This window comes from Culex pipiens, chromosome 3 (genome assembly GCF_016801865.2).
Source record: "Culex pipiens pallens isolate TS chromosome 3, TS_CPP_V2, whole genome shotgun sequence".
Classification (NCBI taxonomy): Eukaryota; Metazoa; Arthropoda; class Insecta; order Diptera; family Culicidae; genus Culex; species Culex pipiens.
In genome coordinates, this window is record NC_068939.1 from 27,014,233 (window position 1) to 27,042,093 (window position 27,861).

At 42.4% G+C, this 27,861-nt stretch overlaps 3 protein-coding genes across 4 annotated transcripts; all 3 read right to left on the minus strand.

The window, feature by feature from the left end:
* Positions 1-1,170: 1,170 nt before the first annotated feature.
* Positions 1,171-27,568, minus strand: LOC128093463 (uncharacterized). Its single transcript, XM_052710331.1, has 3 exons — positions 27,310-27,568; positions 12,636-12,732; positions 1,171-12,575 (listed from the first exon to the last, which is right to left on the minus strand). Exon 3 carries the CDS (start codon positions 12,560-12,562, stop codon positions 1,172-1,174), a length of 11,391 nt encoding a protein of 3,796 aa, XP_052566291.1. The 5' UTR covers positions 12,563-12,575; positions 12,636-12,732; positions 27,310-27,568; the 3' UTR covers position 1,171.
* On the minus strand, positions 17,688-22,870 carry LOC120417415 (uncharacterized protein K02A2.6-like). 2 transcript variants are annotated; one of them, XM_052710333.1, is made up of 2 exons: positions 22,647-22,870; positions 17,688-22,093 (listed from the first exon to the last, which is right to left on the minus strand). In XM_052710333.1, the coding sequence occupies exon 2, from the start codon at positions 21,885-21,887 to the stop codon at positions 17,889-17,891; it is 3,999 nt and encodes a 1,332-aa protein (XP_052566293.1). In that variant the 5' UTR covers positions 21,888-22,093; positions 22,647-22,870; the 3' UTR covers positions 17,688-17,888. The 2 variants fall into 2 exon arrangements, with proteins under 2 accessions (XP_052566293.1, XP_052566292.1); XM_052710332.1 differs by having other exon boundaries at positions 17,688-21,895; positions 21,953-22,870.
* On the minus strand, positions 22,566-26,277 carry LOC120417383 (uncharacterized). The gene is made up of 3 exons (XM_039579401.1): positions 26,244-26,277; positions 22,825-23,263; positions 22,566-22,605 (listed from the first exon to the last, which is right to left on the minus strand). The coding sequence occupies exons 1-3, from the start codon at positions 26,275-26,277 to the stop codon at positions 22,566-22,568; spliced, it is 513 nt and encodes a 170-aa protein (XP_039435335.1).
* Positions 27,569-27,861: the final 293 nt, after the last annotated feature.

The following is a 27,861-nucleotide window of genomic DNA, read 5'->3' on the forward strand; positions in this document are numbered from 1 at the left end:
AAATAATCTTATTCCAGATTTCACTAGCCATCCAAAAACTCATTCAAATTGTTTGGTCCTATGTCTTTCGGTTATGTCTCTGACATACCATCTTGAACTTTTTTTTTTTCTTATTTTTTCAGGTTTTTTTTCAGGTTTGGACGACTTTGGCAGTATGATCAACCGAACAGAATCGGCAATCAACTAGAATTAAAGCCAAAAAAGTTTTAATATTATTGTTGTGAACCATCCGTCAAAAAGTGAACAATTCTGTAAAAAATAGGTAAGTAAAAAATGTAAGAAAAACTTTTAAAAACTATTTCAAAACTATTTCTCAAAAAGCAGTAAATTTGTATGATAAACTTTAATTTACCATTTGAAAACTATTTCTGAAATAGTGAAACTGGAAAAAAATGTTGGATTAACCTTAAATAACCATATGAAAACTATTTCCAAAATAGTAGCGCTAGGTAAAAATAGCAAGAAAAACCCTAAAAAACCATTCACAAACCCTTTCTAAAATAGTAGACGCAAGGTTAAAAATTGTAAGAAAAACCTTAAAATACCATTTAGAAACCATTTCTGAAACAGTAAAAACCGGAGGAAAAAGGTCGCTTCCACGCGAAAATTAACTTTATTTTTACCATTACACAAATGGTAATCTGACGAAACGTTGTTCGGAGATTTTTAAGGTTACCGTTGCTAACCACCCTCATCTCAGATGGTCGAACTTTATGAAAAATGGTAGGGTACCATTTCCGATATGGTATTTTTAAGGTTTTCCTACCATTTTTTAAATAGTGGTTACAATCTCTGAAATGGTGAGAAAACCATATAACAAAAAGTTTTTTTAAAGTTCTCTTTTATGCGGGATTATTTCTAAAAATATTTGTATCAGACTCCGCGGGAAATGTCACGTAACATACTCAAAAATAGAGGAAATTCAAATCCGAGGCATGACTTTTTGAAAATAAAAACAGGGTTTTGAAAAAAAAATGTATTAATTAACCTGTAAGAATATGTATTCACCATAACTTTTTCAGTCTAAATGGAGATAATATTTTTTTAACTGTGTACCGTCATCAGGGGTGACATTGTTTCTGCATTTTTGTATGACCCAATCTCACCTCTCAGACCCAATGTCACCCAATATGACAATACTGTAAGAAGTAACATAAGTTACGCTACTCATTCATTTTTCCATGGTATATTTATTGTTATCAGGTTTGAACTCTTTCATTTCTTTTAAGCTTTGGTTATATGTGTTTTTAATTGTTTTGAATATTTCTTTTGGTTCATAATTTTCAATTTTCTGTCTAGCCGTTTTGATGGCATCTTTTTCATATTGAGATGCTTTTGGATTTTTTTCCTGAATTTCCAACACAGCTAAAAATTGCTGTTTAAACTGAGCTATTGTGCGTTTATTTTCTTCCGTTGGCTTCTCCATATTAATTTTTTGTAGCTCATATTTGTTTAGCTCGTCGCGTTGTAAGGTGTCAATTGCTTTTCCTACTGGACCTCTGTTGAATCTAAAATTAACTAGATGTGTATGTCCTTTGCTTTTAGCAAGCACATAGTCTGCTTCGGGATGCTTCTTCAAAGGTTCGCTATTTTCTCCTTGTGGTGCAGCCACAACGTGTGCAGCATCGATATTTTTATCACCTAGTTCGCTGCTTTTTATATCTTTGTATACAACTTTTTCTGTCTTATTGGTAAGTAATTCAATGTCTATTTTGGTATATACCGAAACGGCACATTCAGTTGCTGCATACTTTAATGTATCCAAAAAACGCCGATAGATATGATCTTCAGGCGATTTTTCTGTTTTTGTATGTTCTATTTTATTTTTTATGTATATTTGTTTAATTTTGTCTGGGTTCTTGGCATCTTTAACATTATCTTTCGTTGCATCTTTTGCGATTGTTTTTGTAAATATTGTATCTTCATTTGTTGTATTTGATTTGTTTACATTACAGTGTTTTTCTTTTTTATTCTCTTTTTCTTCATCCATGTCATCTATATCGGCAGAATCTAAATCGTCATATATACCACTCGGTACATCTCTTCGTCCCCCAAAAGCACCACGAGTTAAAGGAAATTTGTGCCATCCTTGCTGAATGTGGTTCATTATACGCGGGTCAGTTTGAACTGTGTTAGCAATCTGATCACGCAATTGTTCCTCAGACACGTCTCCTAGCACGCCGAAACTTCCCAGCACAGCTGTACACAAGCAGTTGTTGTTTGTGGTACCTGTTATAGAATCTCCCAAAGTCTGGAAGTGTCCATTTTCAAGAATCAACGGAATTATAGCCCCCTTCTCTCCATTAGGGTTTGATGAAAATTCTTGTCTTAGACCATCGTCAGTTTCAACAACAATGGTAAATGAAGGATTTTCGATACCCTTAGATTTTAATATTTGTGCTATAGCAATTGAGCATGCTCCGACGCACGTTATATCCATCGGTACATTTTCACGCAAAATATCTGCAAATAGCTTAGGATTGCAGGTCTTCTTCATCAATTTTACGAGATCTTTGTGGTACTGCTCCTTGAGGTTTTCTGCAGCCTGTGCAGCATCATCTCGATTACCGATTTTAGCTAGCTCTTCTTGGTGTTGCTCCTTCAACTCTTCAAAACATTTAGAATATTTATTTTCCTTGTATGTCTGATACTTCCGCTGGATTTGCTTGCCAGCATATATAACTAAACAGTTGACACCCTTCTTAAGTACTGGAGCAACGAAATGCTGTTCGATGATCTGTTCGGCTTGCTGCCGAAGCAGCTGCTTCCAATTGGCTATTGCATCATCAGTGAACCTGCTGCACTCTAACTCAAGATCAGCATTATGCTCTAAAGAAGCAAGGTTTCCTTTCTTAAGCCGTTTCTTAAATTCTTTATTTAGCTTATAGTTCAACTGCAATATTGACACTTCGGTAAGAGTAGTCATTTTAATTATGTGTTCAGTATACTCCAAAAAAGTCAACGCTTTGCCTATTGCCTGCATTGGAAGCTCCAACGGATTGTCCGTCATACTGCGCTTTTTCATGGCGGCACCTAAACCCTGTAACACTCCGCCAGCAAAGGAACGGAGTGTAGAAGTGAGCTCTTCTATCTGTCCTTTTCCGGAGAAAACTTCTTTGGTCACCACAGAAACCACTTCTTTAGCTTCTTGTTGCCCAAGTTTCGTGAATACTTCATTCAAAGTGGCAGTAACGCTTTGATACGCTGTTGAAGTTTCAATAACTTCAAAAAACTTTGCGGCCAGCACACTGCACAGTGTACGCAGGTAGTTCTCCATCAAATAGTCTACACTTGCATTCGCCATTCCAAACGCTATTCCGTGGATGGTTTTCAATGCGATTCGCTTCGCAACTTCCTTCACGATGACTCCTCGACCTACCTCTTTAATAAGCTCTTTGCCACAGGTGGCTGCTATTTTCTTCCCAGTGGCTTGCAAATGTGGACCAGCGAGTTTGTAACCGTACCGGGACACTTTGACTCCTCGAGAAAGGTATGCACCAATGCCAGCTGATAAAATTGTCATTTTTAAACTTTGTAGCTTTTGCTCTCGGTATTCCTTCCAACTGAAATAACCCGACTTTAGGGCACCGGCGGCGAAAAAGATGTCGTTGACTCCTTCGCTGATGCAAGCTCCTCCTACGTGGGTCATAAGGCCCACTGAGTACAACTCTATAACTGCCCCCAAAGCTATTTGAGCTACTCCCAGTGCAATCACTGTGATTGTATTACGAATCATCTCCCATGTCCACTTCTTTTCTCCTAACTTTAAAAGATGGTCCATACCGTTGATAGAAAATAAATAAATTTCCTCTGCGTTGGAAAATTGGCCCTCACTGAAAAAAGCCACCAGTGATATTAGTTGACCCTCCGGTACCTTCAATGCTCTGAGTGATCCTTTGCAGCGATCTAAAGTATCTAGAACATGCTGAGTCGTTCCTTTCGCAGTAATCTTTAACTCACTCAAAACTTCCGTTATGATGTTCTCTATGCTATTAAGCGTGGAATAAATTTCAACGGAAAACTCAATACCGGAATTCCCATAAACGGAACTAAAATGTTCAAGTGCCCGGCGTTGTTGTATTTTGTCCCAAGCTTTACGACTTGCTGCAGTAACAGGTTTCACAATTCTTTGTTCCAAAAGTTCTGCAAGCAAACTGTGGTGGGGTCGAACCTGGAGGTTAATTCGGCTAGCTTGATGTTCCTCAGTAATTGCCTGTAAAGCTATTCGATACGTGAATGTAGTTGCCAATAAAGCTATTACAGCATCTTCATAAATGGGACATGCGGATAACTTGAGCTGTCTGAATGCATTAAAATATTCACCAGCTACAAAAATATCACTTTGAGCGCTTTCTTGAATGATTCTGGCCTCAATCAACTGTGTCAGCACTATCAAACATTCACTCTCGGTTATTCCTATGTGAGAGAAATCTCCTCTTTTTAGTGAGTCAAAGTGTTCAAAAACTACAGGTTTTCCTTTTATCGCACGGAAAGAAGCTTTTTTATTCGTAGTAAATGAGCCTTTCTGTTTCATTGCAACATACAAAGTCGTACCAACGATTTTCTTAAATTCGGTCTTAAGAAAAATTTTCGCGCAGTTTTTCTGTTCTTCTATGAACTCCGGATACAATACAAAATCATTTGCATCAATTAATGGAGCGATTGGTTCAAGTTCGTTTTTTTTGGATGTCTCTATTTGGTTAAAAGCTTCCTGTTCGACAAAGGCATACTGTTTTTCATCGACAAGAGCACCTTGCTTAACCAAAGCTTTCCAAAAACGTTCCCGACTTGCGAGTGGTACTGAATTTTTCAACTCTTTGGTGAAATTGTTCAAGTCAATTGAAGACCCTCTACGCTGAGTCAAGAAGCTCTCAAAAGAATTCAATGGAATGCCATAGCTTTTTGCTATTGGGCTCAGCTTGTCCAGGTCTAAATTCTTCGCAATCCTCGTTCCTTTCAAAACACCCTTTTCACATAATTTACTTATAAGTTTCTCCGCAGCATCTTCACTGATTGCATCGTTCATGATTTTTTGTGGAGTAATTTCGTGATTCAAAATATCGTCAATAGACTGGGCAAATGTTTGATAAATTTCGCAAAAACTTTTTTGCTGCTCCTCGAACGCGTCAATCTGTAACACACCTGCAGAATTATCTTTTTTAATGTTTCCAACAATGCTTCCAGCACGAATGGCATTGATTTGACGTTCACTAAACAGTCTTGAAGCTTCGCTCAGTTCGCGCTTGAAATCTCGTTTTGTCGATTCAGAATCGATCGATTGTTTAGCCAGAGCATAGGCCTTATAGTAATGAGCAGCCTCTGAGAAGTGCGGTTCCTGTCCTATGACTGTATCAAAGAGCTGCTTGGCTAGTTCTATTTCGTTGTTTTTCATAAGAAATTTTCCAAGCTTGATTGTTCGTGGTGGATTGCCTTCCACCCACTTTGGGAGATCTTTAAGTTTATCACATCTTAATAGCACTAATTGTTTTAAGAAATTCTGAAGTGAACTTTTAATTTTGCTGTTTTCTTTTCCTATTTGTTTGTTGTGTTTATCCAACCAAAACACCCACTTGTCCAGACAACTATGTAACAGAAGCTCCTCAAGTTTATTTGTCAATGATTGTGAATCTATGTTGAACACACGTTTCGTTCCTTTAACTATTGTATCAACGACATTTTGCTCATGCAAGGTTTCGCTGAGTTTTTGCTGCAAACTCTCGTAACATTGCTTAAATTCATCGAACAGATTTTCTTCAACACGGATGTGAGTCTCATAATAAGTTTTCACGTCTGAAATACGCTGTAGTTCTTCTGCATCTCGTTGTTTTTTAAGTTCCATCACTCGTGCATTGTTGTACTGCTGTCCCTGCAAATCCAAGAGAATGAGTTGCCCTGAACCCAGATCTCCACATCGTGCTGCCCGACCGAAAGCTTGCTGCTCAATTCGAATGTTGCTTGGTAGAAAAGTTAGACAAACATGCAAACCGCCAGCGCTGCGTAATTTCTCCGTTATTTTGACATCCGTTCCACGACCAGCAAGATTCGTTGCAATGATAATTTTTCCAGAATCTAATTTTTTCTCATCCGTACCATTATCGAACTCCTCATAGTCCCTCGTGTATGTGAAAATGTTTGGAACAGTTTTACCCCCGAATGCCGTGTGTAGATTCTCAACTTCGTTAACCGTTTCACAAATTATGAGAACTGAGCGCCCTTTTTCCTCTGTTTGTTTAACTGCTTCCTCAACAATTCTTTTCACCCACTCATTCTGACTATTGCAAAGTATAGGCTGAATTTCGCTAAACTGTTTGCACTTTGCAGTTGGGATTGTAACGAAATCAACGTTGTACAGTTCCTCTAGTAGAGAACGTTCCCTCTGCGATCCGAGAGTACCCGTTAAACCGTACAGATATTTGTATTTCTTAAGATATGAAACGTTGGATATAAAAACGGCCTTCAAACTTTGAAGAGAAACTTTACAGCCATGTTTAATCTGGAGAAATTGATGCAATGCTGCTTCCCACTGCGAACTGGCTTGATCTGTTCCAGTATCACGATCTAGAATGATAATGTTTGGATTCAACTCCGCACGTGTACCACTTCGATCGACGTCTACTACGTAGTCTCGTCCCGGTTGCATGTAAAAAGCCGTTATGGCACTCGTTATCCATGAATCCAAATGTTGCTCTACAAAGGATACTAAATGATTCGGGATGTGAATATGCTTTTCCCTTTCGATACATTCTTGAATTAAATAGTTCATTCTGTCAGCGTATCTTTCAAACTCAGGTTTTAGTAAATCTTTTACAACTTGCTTATCAATTTCCTTCACACATAACTTGCTGTTGTATTCCACAAGCCCAGCCTCCACTAATCTCTCCCAGATTATACGTTTGTCCCCATCGCTCAACTTTGAGTCCAACTTTTCAATATCTTCCGGCTTAATCATTCCATGAATGTTCCACATTATTGCTTCCTTAATCGCATCTGCATCGAAGGCATGCTTTAAATCTGCATAGTCTCGTGCAGGTCTATTTATCCACTGCCAGATAAAAATGTACACCGACTCCAGCTTATCAAAATCAGCCAAATTATGGGATAAGTAAAGCATGTTGTTTCCTTTGTCCAGTAACATGCTATCAACCTCGTCGACGATGACGTTTTGAAAGTTGCGATCACCTAAAATCTGTTTCTGATAGAACCTATCCAACAAGTAATCCCGCTGAAAATTGGCCAGATCTCCATAGACAACCGGATTTCCGGAATAAACCATTCGGCGCTTTTCAGCATCTTCGCTGCAATTGTGGGACACATTGATTCCAAACAAGTTAAAAATATCACGATTTGCTTCTGCATCTCGCTTTGCTAGCACCGATGAACTAGTAATTATATCAACTTTCTCTCCCTTTAGCAGTGATTTGACAATTGCTACTGATACAACGATAAGCGATTTACCCTCGCCGGTGGAAACTTGGGTCAACGTACTCTGATTGTTTGACAACATCGTCAATATAGTCAACAGTTGTGTATCTCTCAACGTGATTCTTTTCTGTATTTGAATTGCTCGAACAATCACAGCAAGGACATCCAGTAGGTTATCTGTGTCTGATTGTACATCTTTTCTAAGCTCATATTGTTGTATCCAATTTTTTATCGCATTTTCTAGTAAATTTTCGGTACTGCTATTTTGTATTCCTTGAAATGCCATTTCTGACTGCTGCCTTATCCTTCTTACAAATTCCTGAATCTTTTGAAGATTATTTGATACATTTTTGTTGCATTTTGTCAGTGTTAAAAGTTGAACAATGTTTCTTTCTCCATATGTCGTTAAGAATTTTTTCTGCATTGATTCAATCCACTTAGACACGTCGTAGCATTCCATATATTTAAATACATCTTCATTTAAATTCCACTCATCACTGTAGAACTTCTGTAATACATAACATATTTCTCCGACACTGAACAATTTCATTAGTTTGTGATCAAACAGTTTTTCTACTAAAAGTTGGCCGTAAGTATCCTCCATTGAATGCACATAATACGAACAAAGAGATATTTTCTCAGGAAGCTCACCCCAAGAAATGAGCTGGGACAGCTTGTATGTCCAGTATTTTTCTTTGAGAGCAAAAACCCACTCGGTTAAATTTAATTCTAGTACGCTGACTGCTTCATTTGGTATTTCACTCAGCAGTTTCAGTATATTGTCCACAATATGTTCTGTTATCAAGGTGTTTGATTGACCCGAAGTTAGTTTGATGCTAAGCCAAAAAATAACGTTCCTCTGTTTGGTGTTTTGCAAATATTTTCGCCAAACAGATTTGTTCTTAATTTGCCTTTTGAAATATGCCTCTAATTGTAGTAGCAATGTTTCGGCTATCCAATCTCGTTGGCGATACGCAGCAAATATCCAAACAAAATGATTTCCTTCCAAGCTCTCACAAATACTTGACTTCAAAATATAGTTTAAAATGCAACACATCTCCTGGCAGGTAACATATCTACCTTCGCACAGAAAACGATCCAACAGTGTGGCCAGAATTTGCCCTCCGTTTTTTTCGTACGCTGAAATCACCTTGCCTAATCGTTTCTTTAACAAGTATTGATCACTTTCCGAAAAATATACAACAATTCTACTGATGTAATCGTTTATCACATCTTGATTGACAACTTTCCCACGGTTTGCCATGGGATATGGGTGCTTTAGGAATATTTGCTCTATTAAATATTGATATACCTGCGTCTCATCTTTCAGCAGTTTTATTTCCCTCATAATGTTTGCAAACTGATCACCTTCTTTGATTCTTTGCTCATCTAATTCCAAACCGGCACTGTCGATAGTGAGATTAATAAATGTCTCATCTTTAAACAAAAAATGCACAGCACAGCTCGATTGTGGATTATGGTTGTCGAATAAAACATATTCTCTGTCCTCATTTTGTTCATACACTCTAAGATTTACGTTGAAAGCATACGCCAACAATTCACGAAAACAAACGCCCTTTGCTTTTAAATTTACTATAAACTCTTGCATGAATGAATCATCGGATAGGCATCGTCTACAATCGAACATATCTACACAATTATTTATGTAACGTTTGTAGAGATCTGTTAGGTCGTCGCTTTGTTGAACAATAAATTCAAATTGGCTTTTAAGACCCACGTCTCGAAAGCTACGCTGCCAATGCTCAGATAACTCTGCATGTACTGGCTTGGATAGTTCCCTTACAAACTGAATCAACAATTTTTTATTTGATCGTGTTGCCTCATCCATCCAGACTTTGTAATCTTTGTAATACGTCTCAATGCTTGTTTTTGGAGCTACATCTTGAAAAAATCGCCTAATTGAATGCATCAATATCTCACTTTTACCGCAATGCGATTCATTCAATGCATAGTCAACAATATTATCATGTTGCTCGTTTCTATTCAAACAATTCTCTAGAGTCCCAAATTTTTCATGCGTTAATTTCGGTGAATCGATGCTACTACATTCAATGAGATATTTGGCGGCATAGTCAGCTGAAGGCAATACTTGGGTAGCGTTTGAACTTATTGTTTTAATTTGATTTGCAATCACTTGTAGAACTGCATACTGACACTTTTTCATTAAGACTTGTTCTATTCTTCCCAATGCTTCTGTTTCTGCAGTGTTATTCTGAAATCGCCTAAATTCCGAAAATACGATCTGAACTTGATCAAATGACACCTCCATGTCGTCTAATTGGGCCCATTCGGTTGGGGTTTGGCTGTTCCTTATTTGCTTTAAAAATGCATCAAAATTCATCACCGTTTCGTTAAAATTAAGTGGCTCAATGTATCCCAAATGAGTTTTCAGCTTGTTGTACTGGAAGTTGCGTTCAACTTTAATATCGGTGTTAATTTTAGATTGCTGCACCTGATCCTCCAAAAAAGCTTCCTGCGCACGCTGTTTCGTACGATCCAAGTCAGAATGCAGACTTTGCAATGTAGATTCCACTGAGTGATCGAACAGTTCGGCATATTTTTTCAGAATATTGCCCTTTGATATTGTTTTTTTGCTCACAGCTCTTGCGTGGTGTTGTCTTTCTTGATTTTTTTTCGTATTTTCGTTTCTGAATCTTTCTTGCGATGGATGATCAAGCTTACTCACGGTTATGCCAACAAACTTATTACCATTGTATGGACACACTACCCTTTCACTTGAATTTTCAGTGTAACAAGTTGCAGTACAAGTACTCTTGTAATCCTCACCATAGTATTTGGGATTAAGCCACAAGTCATAATCCATAAACGACATATCCCAACCATTTTTTCCATGTTTTCCACTCAATCCTCCTTGACCAGTTTGCCCATCGGGTCCTTTCTCAACTTGCTGTGCTACTTGGAAGCAGGAATAGCCGTCTTCGTAATTTTCTATTTCTATGTGCCCTCCAAATCCTCCTTCACCACCCAATCCACCTTTTCCTGCTTGTGTTCCTGGTTTACCCGGAGATCCTTTATAGATAAAATAACACTGTATCATTGTATCAAATGATAATCTACAATACGAAAAAACTACCTCATTTCCGGCATCAGTCAGGGCTTTAACGTAAATGTCATTGTTAGCAGATCTCCATTCTAAAGGTGGAACTGAACATTCTTTTTCAATATGAGACACAAAATTGCCAATATAATATAGGAATCCTTTCAATATTTCATACTTTGCGTGCAGATCCTTTTTCTCTATGCCCTTCCCATCGGGCCCATCCTTTCCATCGCCACCATCTTGACCTGCACTTCCCATACCTCCATTAGACAGCAGAGTAAAGGATTCTGGCCTATCAAAACGCTTGCAAAGAACCAAAACATTGCCGCCACTTTCGCCAGCAAATCCATCTGATCCGTCCCTTTCCTCAGCTGCCTTTTTAGTGTATTCATGACCATTATCTTTTCCTGAAACATCCCACTTGATACTTTCATGAACTTTAATGGTTTTTGCCAATACAACTATATTCTTGCCTTTCCATATGGCATCATCAAAGCTTGAATCAATGTGCAGGACTTGTGCAGCCACAAACCGTACTTCTTCTATTTTTGAATTTGCCTTCAATTGACTTTCCAATGCTTTTTGTTGTTTACTAAGAACAATAACCGTTCCTGTCACTTCGGCAACCAACCGACCATCAATCATTTTTATGTTTAACATCACTGGTTGTATAAATCCGCTAATAGCATGTTTGAATCTATCCAGCATAAACATATCATAAGGCTCTTCGAAACATTGAGCTGATGCTTGCAACAGGGACAACCCTTCTCCGTACGCATCGACATCCAGGTTCGAAACATTTACCAACAAATCTTGCAGCGTTATTTCATCTCGTAAAAAGAACTCCAGCTCTAGCCCAACAATCACTGCCTTTAAATTGGTTGTCAAGCTCAAAAAGTCTACAAAGTTTTCGATAAAACGCAATTCTAGTTCAGCCAATGCACTGAACTCAACAACACATGTCAAGCATTGCTGTTTAAACCATTGTGCGAGCTTCTTTTCGTCATCCTCACTTAGTTTAAGCAATTTCAAAAGATTCAAATATTCTGATTCAATAAACGTGTGAGGAATAGTTTCAAGGTTCGTGATCGAATCTAGACTTGCAAAAATATTTCGAATGACAACAGTATTTTTGTCATCTGTTAGTTTTTTCAAATATGCCGATACCTCTGAATGCCAAAAATCTGTACACAAATCTAGATACTTTTTTTCGATGTAAGCAATTTCAAATGAGCTGAGTGGCTTGCAGTAACTTTCTTCTAAATATGATACGATTTGTTTGACAGTACTTTTATAATCTTTAACTTCACTAGCAATTGTTTTATCAATATTATCTCGCTCATCAACAACGGATGGCGTAATTCTATTATCAATTTTTTCCACATACTTTTGCATTGCACTGTTATAGTAATCGCTCAAGTCTGATCGGTTTGCTATTTTGTAAATTTCTGCTAAACAAGAGCACTGATCTATTGTAGTTATTATGTGTTTATTCTTAGGTAGTGATAATTCGTTTTCTAGTTTGTTGATTACTTTCAAGACGTTTACACAATGAAGCTGATTTTTTTCTTTTTGAATAAAGCTATTTATAGTTGAACTATCATAATCAAGACCTAACTGTGTCTGTTTTTGAGCGGTGATTTTTTGACTTTTTAATTGGTGAAAAAGCTGATTTACCTTTGCCAAGCATTGCTCGGCGTCCGTTTTGAGAACAAATGACTCTTTAGAAAGCTCGGTTGTCGTATCTTCATTAAGTTTTTCCAAACAATTGATCAACCACTTCCGAACGCATCCCAAATCGGCACCGTATTGGCGAAACAAGTCATTGTAGAAGCATGCGATGCTGTAGTAATGGAAAGCGACACGTTCACAGTACTCGGAATAATTCCAAACAGTTGCATTTTGACACAAATCTTGACGAAAACTGCGATATTCTCCGTAGAACCAACCTGCAGCCGATGGTAGCCATTGATTTTCTTCCGAGCAACATTTTGGCCACAATTTGATGGCTTTTTCTAAGGAAACATAATCGCTGGTTTTATCATCGTTGTCATCCATGTCTTTTTTATATCTGAAATAATAAGCAATTAAACATGACTTGCACTTATAGAAGTTATAAGTTATGTTATACCAATGCAATGTACAGATGTTTATTGTTTATTGAAATAAGGTGACTTTATCCGAAATGTGGTCATTCGTCACCAAATGGTGTAGTTTCTTTGTTTACCCTGAAATCAAGACAAAATAATTTATACATAATTAGTGTCTTTATCTTTTGATCTTAATTAATATTTTTATGAAGAATTCTAAACAATTGAAATATGTAATTCTCAAAGTTGTTCATTTGGCACTTTTCGCCTTCCATTACACGGTTAAATTGTATGGATGTTAGGCCGTTGCAAATATTTTTTGAAGTTTATGTCCCTCTACTCTGGCCAGAGTCGAGGGGGAGTCAAAAAAATTAAAAAATATGAAAATTGAAATCCCTGGTATTCACATTTGAATGCAAGAAATGTTTTAAAATTATTTTTGCAATTCCGTCGTGAAACTACTTACTTTTCCTGTCATTCTCGAACGACGAAATAGCCTACTTTTCTGTACCAAAAATAACAGAATCGAATAGCAACACTTTTCAAAATAAATGCTGAAAAGTTCTACTTTTCAGCACTGAAATGGGTGCTGAAAAGTTGAACTTTTCAGCACTTGTTTCGAAAAGTAACACTTTTCAACATTTTTTTGATTTAAACGATTTATTGACAAAATACATGAAAATTTGACTTAAAATTTCACTCAATGGGTGTTTTTCGGAATTGCAAAAAATGTTGTATGGAACTCGTTGCAAAACTTGATTTTTTCAGCACTCTTCGTATTTATCCAACTCGGTGAACCTCGTTGGATAAATGTACGACTCGTGCTGAAAAAATTCTCTTTTTGCAACTTGTTGCATAAACTACTATTCACACTTGCCTGGTTGTTTTACAATCATTAGTTTTCAAAATATCTAAGCATTGACGATTTTTTTTTTTTTTCGCCGAAAAGTAAACTTTTTGCGGTACTGCACAACGGAATTCCACAAAAATTCCAAATATTTTCAATCGATCCCAGACATGCTAAATATGATTTTAAACGCTGGAAAATGCATTTTAAATTATTTTCAGTTGGTTAGACTTATATTTCCTTATGGAGTTTTTTGAAAAAAATTGCTCCCAAATTTTTCGGACCATTTTGAAGGGGGAGGGGCGACATAAACTTTGAAAACATATTTGCAACGGCCTTAAAATGTACTTAAAAATAGTTTTTGAAGGGGCAGTTAGGAGCTTGTTCCGGTGGGCTTACTGAGCCTAAATCCCAAATATGAACTTGATTGCACATAACAGAACCTGGAATTTTGCATTTGAATTTTTAATGAAGTTTAACCCGTAAAAATACATTTTCGTTCTTTGAAACTGCTCCCAAAACCAGGCATTATGCTACTCTTCTCGGTGTGTTTCCTTGAACAAACTTAAGATAAACAAATTGGCAGGTCTGATATTTGGCACAATGAAAGAAAGGCTCTTTCCCGACAATTTGCGGGGTCATTTGCAGGATTTTCTTCAGAAAAATTGCTCAAAATCGATGGATTAATTTATATATTCATCAAATTTAGTTATGAATACACTCAACCCCCGGTGGTTGGTCACTTATTCTTTTGACACTTTTTTAGTTTGTACCCCGTTGGTTGGTCAAAGGACTCACACTTGCTATCAAACCAAACGTTTGGTAGTAAGTCGACGCTGTCGCGCTTTTTGACGTTCCGAGAAAAACACGTTTTAATGTTTGACCTTGAATAAACAAAAACTAGAGCACACAATGTAAACAATAACAAACACGTTTTGTTTGGTTGACCATTCAGTGCATTATCCCGTTTGGTTGAATTTTGTTGCCGGAGTTCCGAGTTATAATTCGGTCCTAAAGCCCTATGTAATTTTTTATGTACAACGGTAAAAACAAGTTTAGAAACCAGTTCTGATAACTTTTTTTTTTTCATTTTAATGCAAAAATAAATAAATTGACAAGACAACATTTTTCGATGGATCAACTATGGTTCCCTTGGAACGAGCTGTCAAGTAGGGCCTTTCTGTCAAGAAGGAGTGCGAAGTTATTTTTTTTTAATTGTTTAAAAAAATCCATTTTAAATATTTGCGGTCAAAAAAAGGGTTATTGTACTCAGAAAAATAAGCTTTATCCTTGTGAACAATGATATCACAAATTTAGGCTTCAGTTTAGGACCCATTTGAAAATGTTTACGGTAGACTTACATCAATTTTCAGGGTGTGTCAAGTTATATAACACGACAAGATTGAAACTTCTTTCATATGAAAAGTGACAACAAGGCACGAAGCTTTTTCGAAAAAATCGAAGTAGGTCGCGCAATTGAATGGTTAAACACAGGGCTTGCGAAATTTCGACTTTGTTTGTGATAGCTGACAGAACACTCCAATCGTCCTCACCACGACAACTTGATTTTTACATTCTACTTTCGTTCGTTTCACACACAAAGGAATGAGTGCTACGCAGAGTCACTCACACAATCATTGACTTCACTCCAGGAGAAATATCGCTTGGAGAGCGGTCGTTTGACATTCTACCGAGATTCCGATCATCTCTCCAATGATAGCATACATACCATACCAATCAGCATAGCGCACCAGGTACGCGTGCTGTAGCAAGAAGACGCTTCCATCTTTCTCGGTCTTGTGCTGCTACTCTCCAATTTCCCAGGTTACAGATCTTCCGGATATCACCATTCACTTGATCTCCCCACCGTGCGCGCGGTTTCCCTGCTCTTCTGCCTGTTCCGCCAGCTGGTTCAGCGCGGTCAAATAGCAGTCTGACAGGCTGGCTTTCGTCCATTCGGGCGACATGGCCGGCCCACCTGAGCCTCCCGATCTTCGCCTGGGTGGCGATGGTCGGTTCTTCAAAAAACGCGTGCAGTTCGTGGTTCATGCGTCGTCGCCACACTCCGTCAGACACCTGCACTCCACCGTAGATCGTTCGTAGCACCTTCCGTTCGAAAACTCCAAGGGCACGTTCGTCCTCCTGCCGCATCGTCCAGGTCTCGTGGCCATAGAGGACTACCGGTCTGATCAGTGTTCTGTACATCGTCAGCTTCGTGCGGCGTTGCACTCGATCCGAAGTGAGAGTTTTCCGTAATCCGAAGTACGCACGATTCCCAGCAAAAATACGAGTCCGGATCTCTTTGCTGGTGTCGTTGTCGGCGGTTACCAGCGATCCCAAGTACACGAACTCGCTCACCTCCTCCAACTCATCACCATCCACAGTTAGAGGGGTGAGACTTGGGGGGCCGACATCCTTCGAACCCCTTCCTCTCATGTACTTCGTCTTCGTCGTATTCATGCCAAGTCCTACACGCCTTGCTTGTACCTTCAGTCGGGTGTAGACGTCCATCACCGTCTCCAGGTTTCTTGCCACAATGTCGATGTCATCGGCAAAAGCAAGCAACTGGTAGGACTTGTTCATAATCGTGCCACTCGTTTCGATGCCCGCCCTTCGAATAATGCCCTCAAGGACGATGTTGAACAGCGCACAGGATAAGCCATCACCTTGCCGCAGCCCTCGGCGTGATCCAAAGGGTTCCGCTAATTCCCCCGAAACACGCACGTGACACATCACACCATCCAAGGTAGCCTTGATCAGCCGAGTCAGTTTATCCGGGAATCCGTTCTCGTGCATAATCTGCCATAGCTGCTCGCGGTCGACTGTATCATAGGCCGCCTTGAGGTCGATGAAGATGTGATGTGTGGGCACGTTGTACTCACGACATTTCTCGAGGATCTGTCGGAGACAAAATATTTGGTCCGTGGTGGCGCGCGCGCCAGTGAAGCCCGCTTGGTAGGGCCCCACGAACCTCCTTGCATGGGGTGACAGCTGACGGCAGAGGATCTGGGAGAGGATTTTGTAGGCCGCGTTGATAAGAGTAATGCCGCGGTAGTTGCCGCAGTCCAGCTTATCGCCCTTTTTGTAGATGGGGCACACGACACCATCCATCCATTCCTCCGGTAGCTTCTCCTCCTCCCAGATCTTGGAAATCACGCAGTGAAGCGCCCTCGCTAGTTTCTCTCCTCCATATTTGAAGAGCTCACCGGGTAACCGATCCTTTCCGGCAGCTCTGTTGTTCTTCAGCTTCCTGATCTCCCTCTTCACCGTCTCCAGATCAGGCACTGGGAACTGTTCATCAGCTGCGGGCGCTCCAAGGTTGACTCCATCGCCGTCTCCGTTCGCTTCATCGCCGTTGAGGTGCTCGTTGAAGTACTGCTTCCACCTGTCCAACACCTCGCTCTTGTTTACGATCAGGTTTCCACCACTGTCCCTGCACACGTCGGCTCGCGGCACGAAGCCTTTGCGGGACCGGTTCACCTTCTCGTAAAACTTCCGCGTTTCGTTAGCTCGGAATAGCTGCTCCATTTCTGCGCAATCCCGGTCTTCCTGCTGGCGCTTCTTAAGCTTGAAGACCGCGACCTGCCGATTCCGAGCCTGCCTGTATCGTTCCACGTTCCCTCTCGTCGCCTTGTGCAGCTTCTTGTCGTAAGCTGCTTTCTTCTCGGCGGTAATCTGTTGGCACTCGTCGTCGTACCAATCATTCCGACTGACTCGGATCGCACTACCCAGTGTGGCTTCCGCTGCACTGCCGATGGCTGAGCGAATACGGCTCCAACCATCTTCGAGCGAGGCTGCGCCAAGTTCCTCCTCACCTGGCAGATTCGCTTCCAGCTGCTGCGCGTAACTGTGGGCCACTTCCCCGTTCTGGAGACACGCGGTGTTGAACGGAGGGGCCCGCCGGCTTCGGCGTTGGTTGTACACCGTCGACAGCTTTGAGCGCATGTCAACTCCAACTAGGTAGTGGTCCGAGTCAATATTCGCACCGCGAAAGGTGCGCACGTGCGTTACGTCCGAGAAGAATCGGCCGTCGATCAGGACGTGGTCGATTTGCGTTTTCGTCCGTTGGTCAGGTGATGTCTAGGTGGCTTTGTGGATGTCCTTGCGAGGAAAGTAGGTGCTCCTGACCACCATTCCACGGGAGGCTGCGAAGTCGATGCAGCGTTGGCCGTTGTCGTTCGTGACCGCATGTAGACTTTCTGGGCCTATTGTCGGTCGAAACATTTCCTCCCTTCCGAACTGTGATAGCTAAACTCTTTATTCCACCTCTAATCCACGACGGCTCTCCGCCGCACGTCTGCCTTCTCTCGCTTTCCGTACACGTCTGCCTATCCACTGCTACAATGGTTTATCTCCCCCCGCTACGTTGGCTTACCAAGATGATATCGTATAGGTGTGTTTGTTGATCTTGGTTCCAATGCACCACATCTCCTTTTCTTTCTAGACTCTAATCGTCAACTAGGTGAGAAACAATGTAGTCCCTGAATCTAGTTGGTCGTTTCACTTCGCGTCGGTTCCTGAAATGATTATCTGCTTGAGCTTCCTCCGCTATCGGTGATGGTCTGAGTTCGACTGGGGGCACTGGATCTTCCTGGGGCGCTTCCACACTTCCCGCCACCGAAGATTCGCTCGGTGCCTCGACTGGCACTCGCTTCAAATGTGTTACGTTCCGTTTGTATACCTTCCGTGACTCCTTGTCTTGCACGGTGACGCGACCGCCCTCCTTGCTCAAAACGACATGTTCCTTTGGACTGTAGGCCGTTGTCAGCTTGTTGCCCGGAAGTACATTTTTTATTAGGACTGTGTCTCCCGGTTGTAGATCAGATGGTCTGGCGTGGCGTTTCTTGTCCTCCAATTCTTTCCCTTTTTGTTTCAGCAAACGGTCCCTTTCCCGGAAGTCCTCGTCATTGGGAGTCGACTCCACGTCGATCAAGCTGGGAATTTTCGATCTGATGGTTCTGCCGTAGCACAGCTCAGTCGGCGTCTTCCCCGTTGTTGAGTGTGGAGTCGTGTAGTACATCAACAAATAGCCCGCCAAATCCTCTTTCCAGTCGCGTCCCAACGCGTGGCTGATCTGCAATCGCTTGATCAGGGATCGATTCTGGCGCTCGACGAGGCCGTTCTCTTGTGGCCAGTAAGGAGTTGAGTAGTTCAGTGATATTCCATGTTGCTTGCAGTAATGATCGAAATGTGTGCTCACAAATTGTCTGCCATTGTCCAGAGTGATAGTGACCGGAAAACCCAGACGAGTGAATATCCTGTGCAGCCGTTTCGTAGTTTCCTCAGCGGTTATGTGCTTCATTACCTCGATCTCCTTATACCGGCTGTAATAATCCACGATCACTAGCAGGTATTCTCCAGATGGCAACGGACCCAGGAAGTCGATTGCGACGTCCACCCATGGTTTCGTCGGAAGCTCCCTGCGGCACATCGGTTCGGGCTTACTCGGCAGGCCGATCAGTCTGCATCCCTCGCAACCTGTTACGTGTTTAACGATGTCACCGTCCATGTTAGGCCACCACACCCTATCTCTTAGCCGACGCTTCATGACTGTCTCTCCCGGATGACCTTCATGTCCGAGGTCGAGCATCCTCGGTCGCAACGCCCGCGGAACAACTAGCTTTGACCCTCGAACCAGCAGTGATTCTCCCAGCACGCCGAGCTCCCCCTGGAATCTCTCGTACGGCTTAGCATCAGGTTGGTTCCATACGCCGCTACGGACGCACTCGCGGACTGCTGCCAGCTCTCCATCTCCCTGTGAGGCTCTCTCCAGTTCGTTCGTATCGATAGCTGCTGACTCAGCGATTGCCAACACCAGAAACTTACTGTCGCTGTCGAAGTCCACGCCTTCATCCAGCGTGCACAGCCTCGAGAACGGATCTGCGATGTTACTGCTGCCCTTCCGATACTTAACTGCAAACCGGTATGCTTGCAGCCTCAGGACCCAACGCTCGATTCTAGGGCACGGACTCGAACTGGGAGAGAAAATAATCTCCAACGGCTTGTGATCCGTTTCTAGTTCGAAATGACGTCCAAGCAAGTACACCGAAAAACGCTCAACTGCCCACACTAATGCGAGGGCTTCTTTCTCCGTTTGGCAGTACCTCTTTTCGGTTGGACTGAGGCTTTTACTAGCGTAACCGATCACCCGCACCTCCGAGTCATTTCTGTAGTCCGTGAATTGAACAAGTACTGCTCCCAGTCCCACGGGAGATGCGTCAGCGATCACACGGGTTCGTAGCTTGTTGTCAAAGTATCGCAACGTCTTCAGATCACAAATCAACCGCTTCACCTTCTGGAAGGCATTTTCGTGTTCCTGCTCCCAGCGGAACTTCTCGCCTGCGTGCGTGAGCTTTCTTAAAGCAGCCGTAGCTGTGGCCAGATCCGGAAGGAAACGGCCCACGTACGTAACGAGGCCCAGAAAACTCCGGAGCTCTTCGACGGTCTGGGGGGCTCGAAACGATTTCAACGCGCTTAATTTCTCCTCTGCTGGCCGAATACCCGTTCCTGAAATGTGGTGACCCAAGAACACAACCTCGGATACCCTGAAAACGCACTTCTTGTGGTTGAGCAGCACATTTTTCGCCTTCAGTTTGTCCATCACCTTCGCCAACGCCGCGTCGTGTTCCTCCTCATTCTTGCCGTAGACCAAAATGTCGTCAATGTAGTTCAAGGCATTCGGACATCCTGCCAACATCTGTTCCACGATCTTTTGGAAAACCTCAGATGCATTCGAAAGTCCGAACACCAACCGTTTGTATCGGAACATCCCCTTGTGAGAGATGAACGTCGTAATTTGACGGCATGACTCGTCCAGCTCCAGCTGATGGAAGGCATCTTTGATGTCCAGACGGCTGAACACGCGTGCTTCCTTCAGCCTTGGAAGAAAATCTTCGAATGTGGGCATCAGATGCGACTCGCGCTTGATTGCGAGATTAGCTCTTCGCATGTCTACGCAGAGTCGAATCTCTCCGTTGTCCTTCAGCACGGCAACCAGCGGCGACACCCACGGACTGTACTCTTCAACAGGTTCAATAATGTCCGAGGCCAGCAAAGAATCAATCTTACATTCAATTTTATCAAGCAACGCCAGGGGTGGGCGTCGGGCATGTTGCGCGACGGGTGATACCGTCGGGTCAATTGGTATGACTACCTTGACGCCTTTTATTTTTGGAAACGGCCGCTTTTGCTCGCAGCTCATCTGGTACAGCTCCGGGGGACGAGTGCTAGGTAATCCCAACACCAGAACACCCAACACTTTCGCTGTGGCGCGGCCCAATAAAGGTTGTTGACCGCCCTCCACTACGTAGAAAGTTGCCATCGTCTTGGCACGTTCACCGTTGTCCCCCACCGCGATGGATGCCTCGAATACCCGGCTGACCTTTAGGGGATCCGTGTGTCCGTATGCCCGGAAGTTTACTCGGGAGTCCGTGCGCATGTCCGATACTAAAACTCCTTGGTTTTTCAACTTGTCCCACGTTCCGCTGTCAACAATGTTTTTCTCGCAGCCCGAGTCGATCAGCATTTGTACGACGATGCCTCCAAGTGTCACCCAGATGAGCTCATCACCATCACCGATCGTGAAAATAAAATCAGTGCTTTTACCTTCTTCCTCGGTGTCCACCGCTCGCACCCGCTCGAACTTCACTCGCTTCCGTTGTCCAGTTGGTCCATTGAACTTGCGCTTTCGAGCTTTTCTCGAACGGCATTTGATTCCAAAATGGCCAACATTTCCGCAGACCTTGCAGGTCCGGTCCCGCGCCGGACATCTTTCATCGTAGTGGAAATGACCTGGATAGCCGCACCGCGAGCATTCGCCGACCGCGCCGGCCGCGTCATTGTTCACCACGTTCACCTCTTGAAACGGTTTGGGCTGGTTCGAGTGACCTGCCATCTGTCCCGCTTGGAATTTGACGGACTGATAAGCGTTAACGGTCTTGGTCACCGAATCAACGCTCAGGTGCTCCTTCTGCAGAAGCTTTTCGCGCAGGTCGTCAGGGGCCATTTGGATGACTTTGTCGATTACGCTTATGTCTCGTGCTTCCTGTAGGGTATTCCCGAAGTTACACTTCGAAGCCAAGTCCATAGCGCGCAGCATAAACTTGTCCAGTGATTCTCCGTCCTTCATTTGTTGTGACCAGAACAAGAATCTCTGGTAGGCTTCGTGTTGCTTAGGTGCGAAGTACTCGTCCAGCTTGTTGATAGCGATTCTGAACGGGTCGACGCCCAGGCGCTCTTCGACGTCAGCGTCTGGAATGCTGCTGAACACGTCTTGGACGTCGACTCCAGCTCGGGCGAGGAAGATATGCTTCAGCCTGGTCTTATTCGTCACTGCGTTCGCCAGAGCCATGTACTCGAAGTTTCGTTTGTAGCGAGTCCACTCCTCGCGCACTTCATTTGGCGGCATTTGTTTGAACTTAAACGGCGGTATGTCAAACTTGTCCATGGTGCTTGCTGAAAACACAACTTTCTCAGCTTTTTCTCATACATTCGTCAGACTGTAAAAATTACCTGGGCTAATCGATATCGCTCTCCACTAGTTGACAGCGCACTCAGTTGACTTCGCTTTTTTCTGCTTTCGTCCGGTCAGTCTGATTTTACCCGAAACCCTTGTTTCAGTAAGCCTTCTGGTAACTCGAAATCATGTATTATCTGTAACAACACAAAATTGTTTCGATTACACAATGTTTACGTCTGGTTCTCGTTTCGTTGTCTGTTTTCAGCTTGACAGTTGGCTGGGTTGCCAAGCTGTCGATAGAACTTTTAATCGCAGACTTTTCCGAATGCTGTTACAGAGAAATGTCTGTCAGCCTGGGTGGCCTGTTGTTTTGACAACTCAGCTCAATTTCTTTCTTCTTCTTTTTTTTCTTTGTGGATTTAACCAACTTTCCCTGGCTCTAGGCCTTTCCAACACCTGGCTCAGGGCCTTTGTTGTAACCTGGCTCGAAGCCTCTACTCGATTCCGAGTCCAGTCTTTTCGTTTCTGACTCGAAGTCTCGTCGCCGGCCCAAGGCCTTTGACCAATTTTCCCGGCTCGAAGCCACGGCGTGTGAGTTTTCACTCTCTTCGACCACTCCTTCCGGTGCCGGACCCGTTTGGCATCACTGTGTGTGTGTGTAACAGGTCAAAGCATACGGAGGGGCTCCGCCCCGCAGAATTTGACGCTGGAAGAAAAAACGTTCAACGATAAAGAACAAAATCTTACCAGTCGCGTGGTGTATTCCGCAACCCATCCACAGTCGCCAATTTGTGATAGCTAAACTCTTTATTCCACCTCTAATCCACGACGGCTCTCCGCCGCACGTCTGCCTTCTCTCGCTTTCCGTACACGTCTGCCTATCCACTGCTACAATGGTTTATCTCCCCCCGCTACGTTGGCTTACCAAGATGATATCGTATAGGTGTGTTTGTTGATCTTGGTTCCAATGCACCACACGAACCGAGCGTTCATGTCCCCAATGATGATCTTTACATCCTGCCGCGGACAGCCGTCGTACACCTCCTCCAGCGTCGCGTAGAATGCTTCCTTCTCATCATCGGTCTTTTCTTCGTGGGGGCAGTGCACGTTGATGATGCTGTAGTTGAAGAAACGGCCTCTTATCCTCAACTTACACATCCGCTCGCTGATCGCCGTGAAGCCGAACACGCGATCCTGCATCTTGCCCCGCACGATAAAGCCGGTACCCAGCTTCTTGTCCTTGCCGCCGCTCAGATAAAAACGGGAATTGGTCTGCCGACCTGGCCAGTCGAGCACCTGCTCCTCCTCCAAGCACACCTCCTGCAGTGCCACAACATCGAAGTTGCGAGGTTGCAACTCCTTCGCTAAGGCGAATTCGAAACCCTAGAAATTTAAAGACCTGCAGTTCCAAGAGCCGAGTCGCCAATCGGTGGTCTGCTATTCTATGGGCTTCTGCCGTTTGTTCCGGATTTCTAGCCTTCTTGCCATTCGCGATCCTCTTTTTCGGTAGGCAGCCTTATCAGGGCTGCGCTACCTAGTCTCGGGGTGGAGAACCACCTAAGGGCTACCGAGACCTAGCCCCGGTTTTCTCACGCTACCGTAACGGGGCTTTTATCTCGAAGCCTAACGGTCTTCATATCCGGAAGAGGACAATGATAGCAATCATATGATTTCTGTCACCACGCAGCATACACTAGGAAGAGAGAGACAAAAACGAGAGAAAGAGAAAGAGCACGTTGTCTCGTTCGGGCGGCTTCTTGAGTGGTGCTCATTTTTCGTTCGTTTCGTCTTCGTGTTTACGTTCATCGACCGTCGCCAAGCAATGACGGTCATAATAGGCGTTGTGTGTCAGCGATCAAATATCGTTTTGGGAAATGATCGCTGACAGAAAGTTCTATCGAATATCGAGCAGTCCCGTTCAGTGATAGATCCCTTTTCAAGCATTGGTTAAACATTTCGCTCGCTTCATTTTCGGAGGAAAAAATAAATTTTCAGTCAAAAATAATAAAGCTTTCTTTATTCAAAGTCGTCGGTTACGGCCGTTTCGTGGTCCCCCGCGTACCGAATATTCTCCGAAGAGGAGGAGTACACCCAAATGAACTTGTGTTTTCAAAAGGAGAAGATTTTTTAGCGGAGGGAAATTCAGCCGTGTCTTAAGAGTGAAGTAAAAGCTCAAAAAGATAATTCCGTGTGTTCTACGTAGCGCCAGTGGGAACCGTTTTGGCACTAGATTTAGAAAAAGATTCAACTCGCTATCGCTGTTATGTGCACATAAATAGAAGTATTGTGGTCAGCAGCATCATGACTGCCCTTTTACGTGAATTGAGGTCCAACTCCGTTCGAAAACGGGAGCAGAAGATGGATTCGGAGACATAGTGGCATCCCTAGGCGATAGTGGGTCCCACCGAAATGATTGAAAATACGAAGTAGAATCGGTCTGCCAGTTGTGTTTCCGGTGTGTAGCTGTGGAAATATCAAGTATTTAGCTGAGGAGGCACTTTTGCTGCGCAAATGATTTCGAGTCATGAAGAATTGGGACCAGTACCAGACGCAACGCAACGCCTCTCCACGTGTTCACCGTCTGACATGTGGAGTCGTGGTTTTCACCAAGCCGTCATAGCATACTAAGGACAATGTGATGCTTTTGAAGGGTGATTCGTGTTTCTGGAGACACCGGCCGTCGATCCAATGCGCACCTTGGGGACTGAATGGACAATCCTAATTCCTTCTGGAATGTGTTCATTGGACCATCCCCTACACACCTGTCTTTATTTCGGGTGAATTCGTGTTGTCGCCTGACCTGTAGGATCGATTGAATGAAAATAAAAAAAAACCATAGTAATTTCCATGTAAATTTCAACTCGCTGGGGACAGACCAATTCTCAACCAAATGGGCTGATATTTGGCATGGGAGTCCCTATGGGTATCCTCTACAAGGTGAACCTCGGTTTTACGTAATCTGAGAACTTTTTGTTTTGGTTGAAACACTCTAGTATGTATGTATGATCTCCGATTATTGCGGTACCTGAGGGGACGCGCAGTCCTGTTTTTTATGCTAATTTTCATTTTTTTTTTGTGTCAGTCCCCTGTTGATTCTGTGAAATGTGATCTCTGCGGTAAACACAACGTAGTAGGGCTGGCCGTTTTAATTTTTGCAATACATTTTCGGGTGTTCTCGGATGTACTGCAATTATTAATAATGACAAGAAAAGTGCTTGGGGCGTAATCTAATCACAAGACTTTCCAGCATGCTTTCATCGGACTGGCTGCGTTTGTGTTGGATTAAATTAGATTAGTATGTATGTATGTATGATCTCCATACCCGCAGGCAACTTGGTCCTGGAATCGAATGTGAGCGCTAGGTGAACAATTCGATCATCTTTTACTCCGTAATCTGTACACCCACATGCATAAGTTTTTTTGCACGAATTTTAGTGCTACAAATACGGGCGCATAGATCAAAATGGTTTCCCTCTTCCCTTCCCAAGCACCGGAAATTTGTAGCGGGTGTAGGGACACTTCGTATAGACGCCCTTGCTCCCATCTCGTCACTAAAGGTATGGAGTGACGAGAAATTAATAAGCATGCACCCTCAGCCGAACCATCAGAAGAGAAGCAGGCAATCCACAACTCACAGCGAACGATTAAGTGAACATGGGAATGATGTGTGTGTATTAGCGTGGTTCACGGATATACGAAAACGACAAAAGTAGGGTAGAGGACCCAGAAATCGCCCACTTTAATTTATTGAAAACATCATTGTTAAACTGTTTAAACAAGGAAATCATTAGATTTTCTTCAAATTCAGATATGCAGTGAAGCACTGAATAATAGATTTAATTTTTTTTTTTCGGACAAATTGTGCTGTAGTCGAATTTGACAAAAATATGGCGGCTGCAAAGAGGCTATTTTTCAAGAGCTTATAAAAACTTGTTAAACAACAGAAATCCATTAGTAAAGTTTCAATTAGTGTTAAATATAAAGATAAAGATAAAATTAAAGATAAATATGTATATCTGCATAATTAACTCAACCAAAAAATGGTATATGTTAGTTAAATACTAATAAGAACCAGTAGGTGGGCGAAAACTGAAGCAGGGCGAAAACTGGGTCCTCTACCCTATTCAAATTCGTTTGCATCAACTGGAATTTTTAAGTACTATGACCCCAGAAGCTAGCCTGTAAATTTGAGCTTATTTGATAAGGGTTTAGTTGCTCCAGTTTTGATCTGAAGTTAGAATGGAATTTCAATAAATTTAATTGATTTATTTTTCACTTTTTAACTCGTCTTAAAGAAAGTTTTCCTCAACCCGGTTAAATTTTATCATCTGAGAGATTTCTTACAGGTTTTGATCCGGGGAACAACTTTGTAGAACATCGCTAAGCGCTAGAAATTGATCCCGAAAAGATACAGGATAATTTTTTGAACATGTTTTTAAATTTTGCCGAAAAAAGTTAACTCCAAAAAACATCCTCTATCTTTTCGGGATCAATTCCTACACAGTAAAACAAATCATGGTTAAATTTCATCTAAAAAGGTAAAATGTAAATTTACATCTGGCAGACGCTAGGAAAAAATATATGTAATCCCAAAAAAATATCAAACCAGCGATAGTTATCTAGCTTACTAAGTCCGCGCCCCATCCCGCACGGCCAACTCGCCGCTGTGATAACTGGACTATCAAAGCCAATGTAGCTTTACGTATCTCGTATATCGTATCGCAGTAAATACAGTATACAATGTACGGAACACATAGAGCTATATTGGCTTTGATCGTACAGTTTTCATAGCGGCGAGATGGCCGTGCGGGTTGGGGCACGGACTTAGTAAGCTAGATATAACTATCGCTGGTTTTTTCGAGACGAGAATTGTCTGATCACGCCTTCCGTCGGACGGGAAGTAAATGTTGGATTAACCTAAAAAGGTTAGGTCGTTAGCTCAGTCCAGGTGTAGGAGTCGTCTCCCTGGGTCCTGCCTCGGTGGAGTCGCTGGTAGGCAGTTGGACTCACAATCCAAAGGTCGTCAGTTCGAATCCCGGGGTGGATGGAAGCTAAGGTGTAAAAAGAGGTTTGCAATTGCCTCAACAATCAAGCCTTTGGACACTTAGTTTCGAGTAGGAATCTCGCAATCGAGAACGCCAAGGCAATGCTGTAGAGCGAATAATTTGATTTTGATTTTCGTAGATGGATCGAATACCAAAAAAAATGCTTCATTTCCAAACACGTTCATTTTAAAACCAAATCGAAATTTACTTCATTTGATTGGAACACGTATGTGAATTACTGAATCCAAAATAAGCTCGATCATAAAGTCAGACAAACGCGTTGACACACGTTTTGTAAATTATGATAACGTCTTCCCAGAACCGATGCAAATAACGATAGCGTCTTCCAAGAAACCATGACTCACCTTTCGTCTGCTCCTCGCATTCGGCGTCACTTTTCAAGAGCAACGTTCAACACATTTTGAATGTTCTTAGATACTGATCACAGCACATATGATTGGGATAACAGTGAATGTTATGTTTTTAGTATTTTTTTTTTTTTTTTCAATGGCTCAATTCAAATTAATTGATCTTCTATTGATTCCGTTTAAATTCTACCCTTGAAAATCTGAAGATTTTTGCGCAACACCACGTCCACGTTTGAAGGCACGAACGTGTATACTGAGTTGAGCGAAGCAAAAATAGTTGTTTACTCATGTCTTTACCGTAGTAGAAGTGTGAAGGAGCAGTGCTGCGCGTTTTTGTTAAGTGATAATAATAAATTCAAATTTTAACATAATCCATAAAAAGCTATAGAGGATCATCAAGACCATCCATGCGCTTGCGCATGTGAATAATGAAAAACAAAATTAATTACATATTCAAAGATTGGTTTGGTAACACTGCCGGAACTTCATCTCGACGTTGTCGTGCTATCTTGTCGCACGTCGCTTTTGGACGATCCGAAAAAAAGCGTT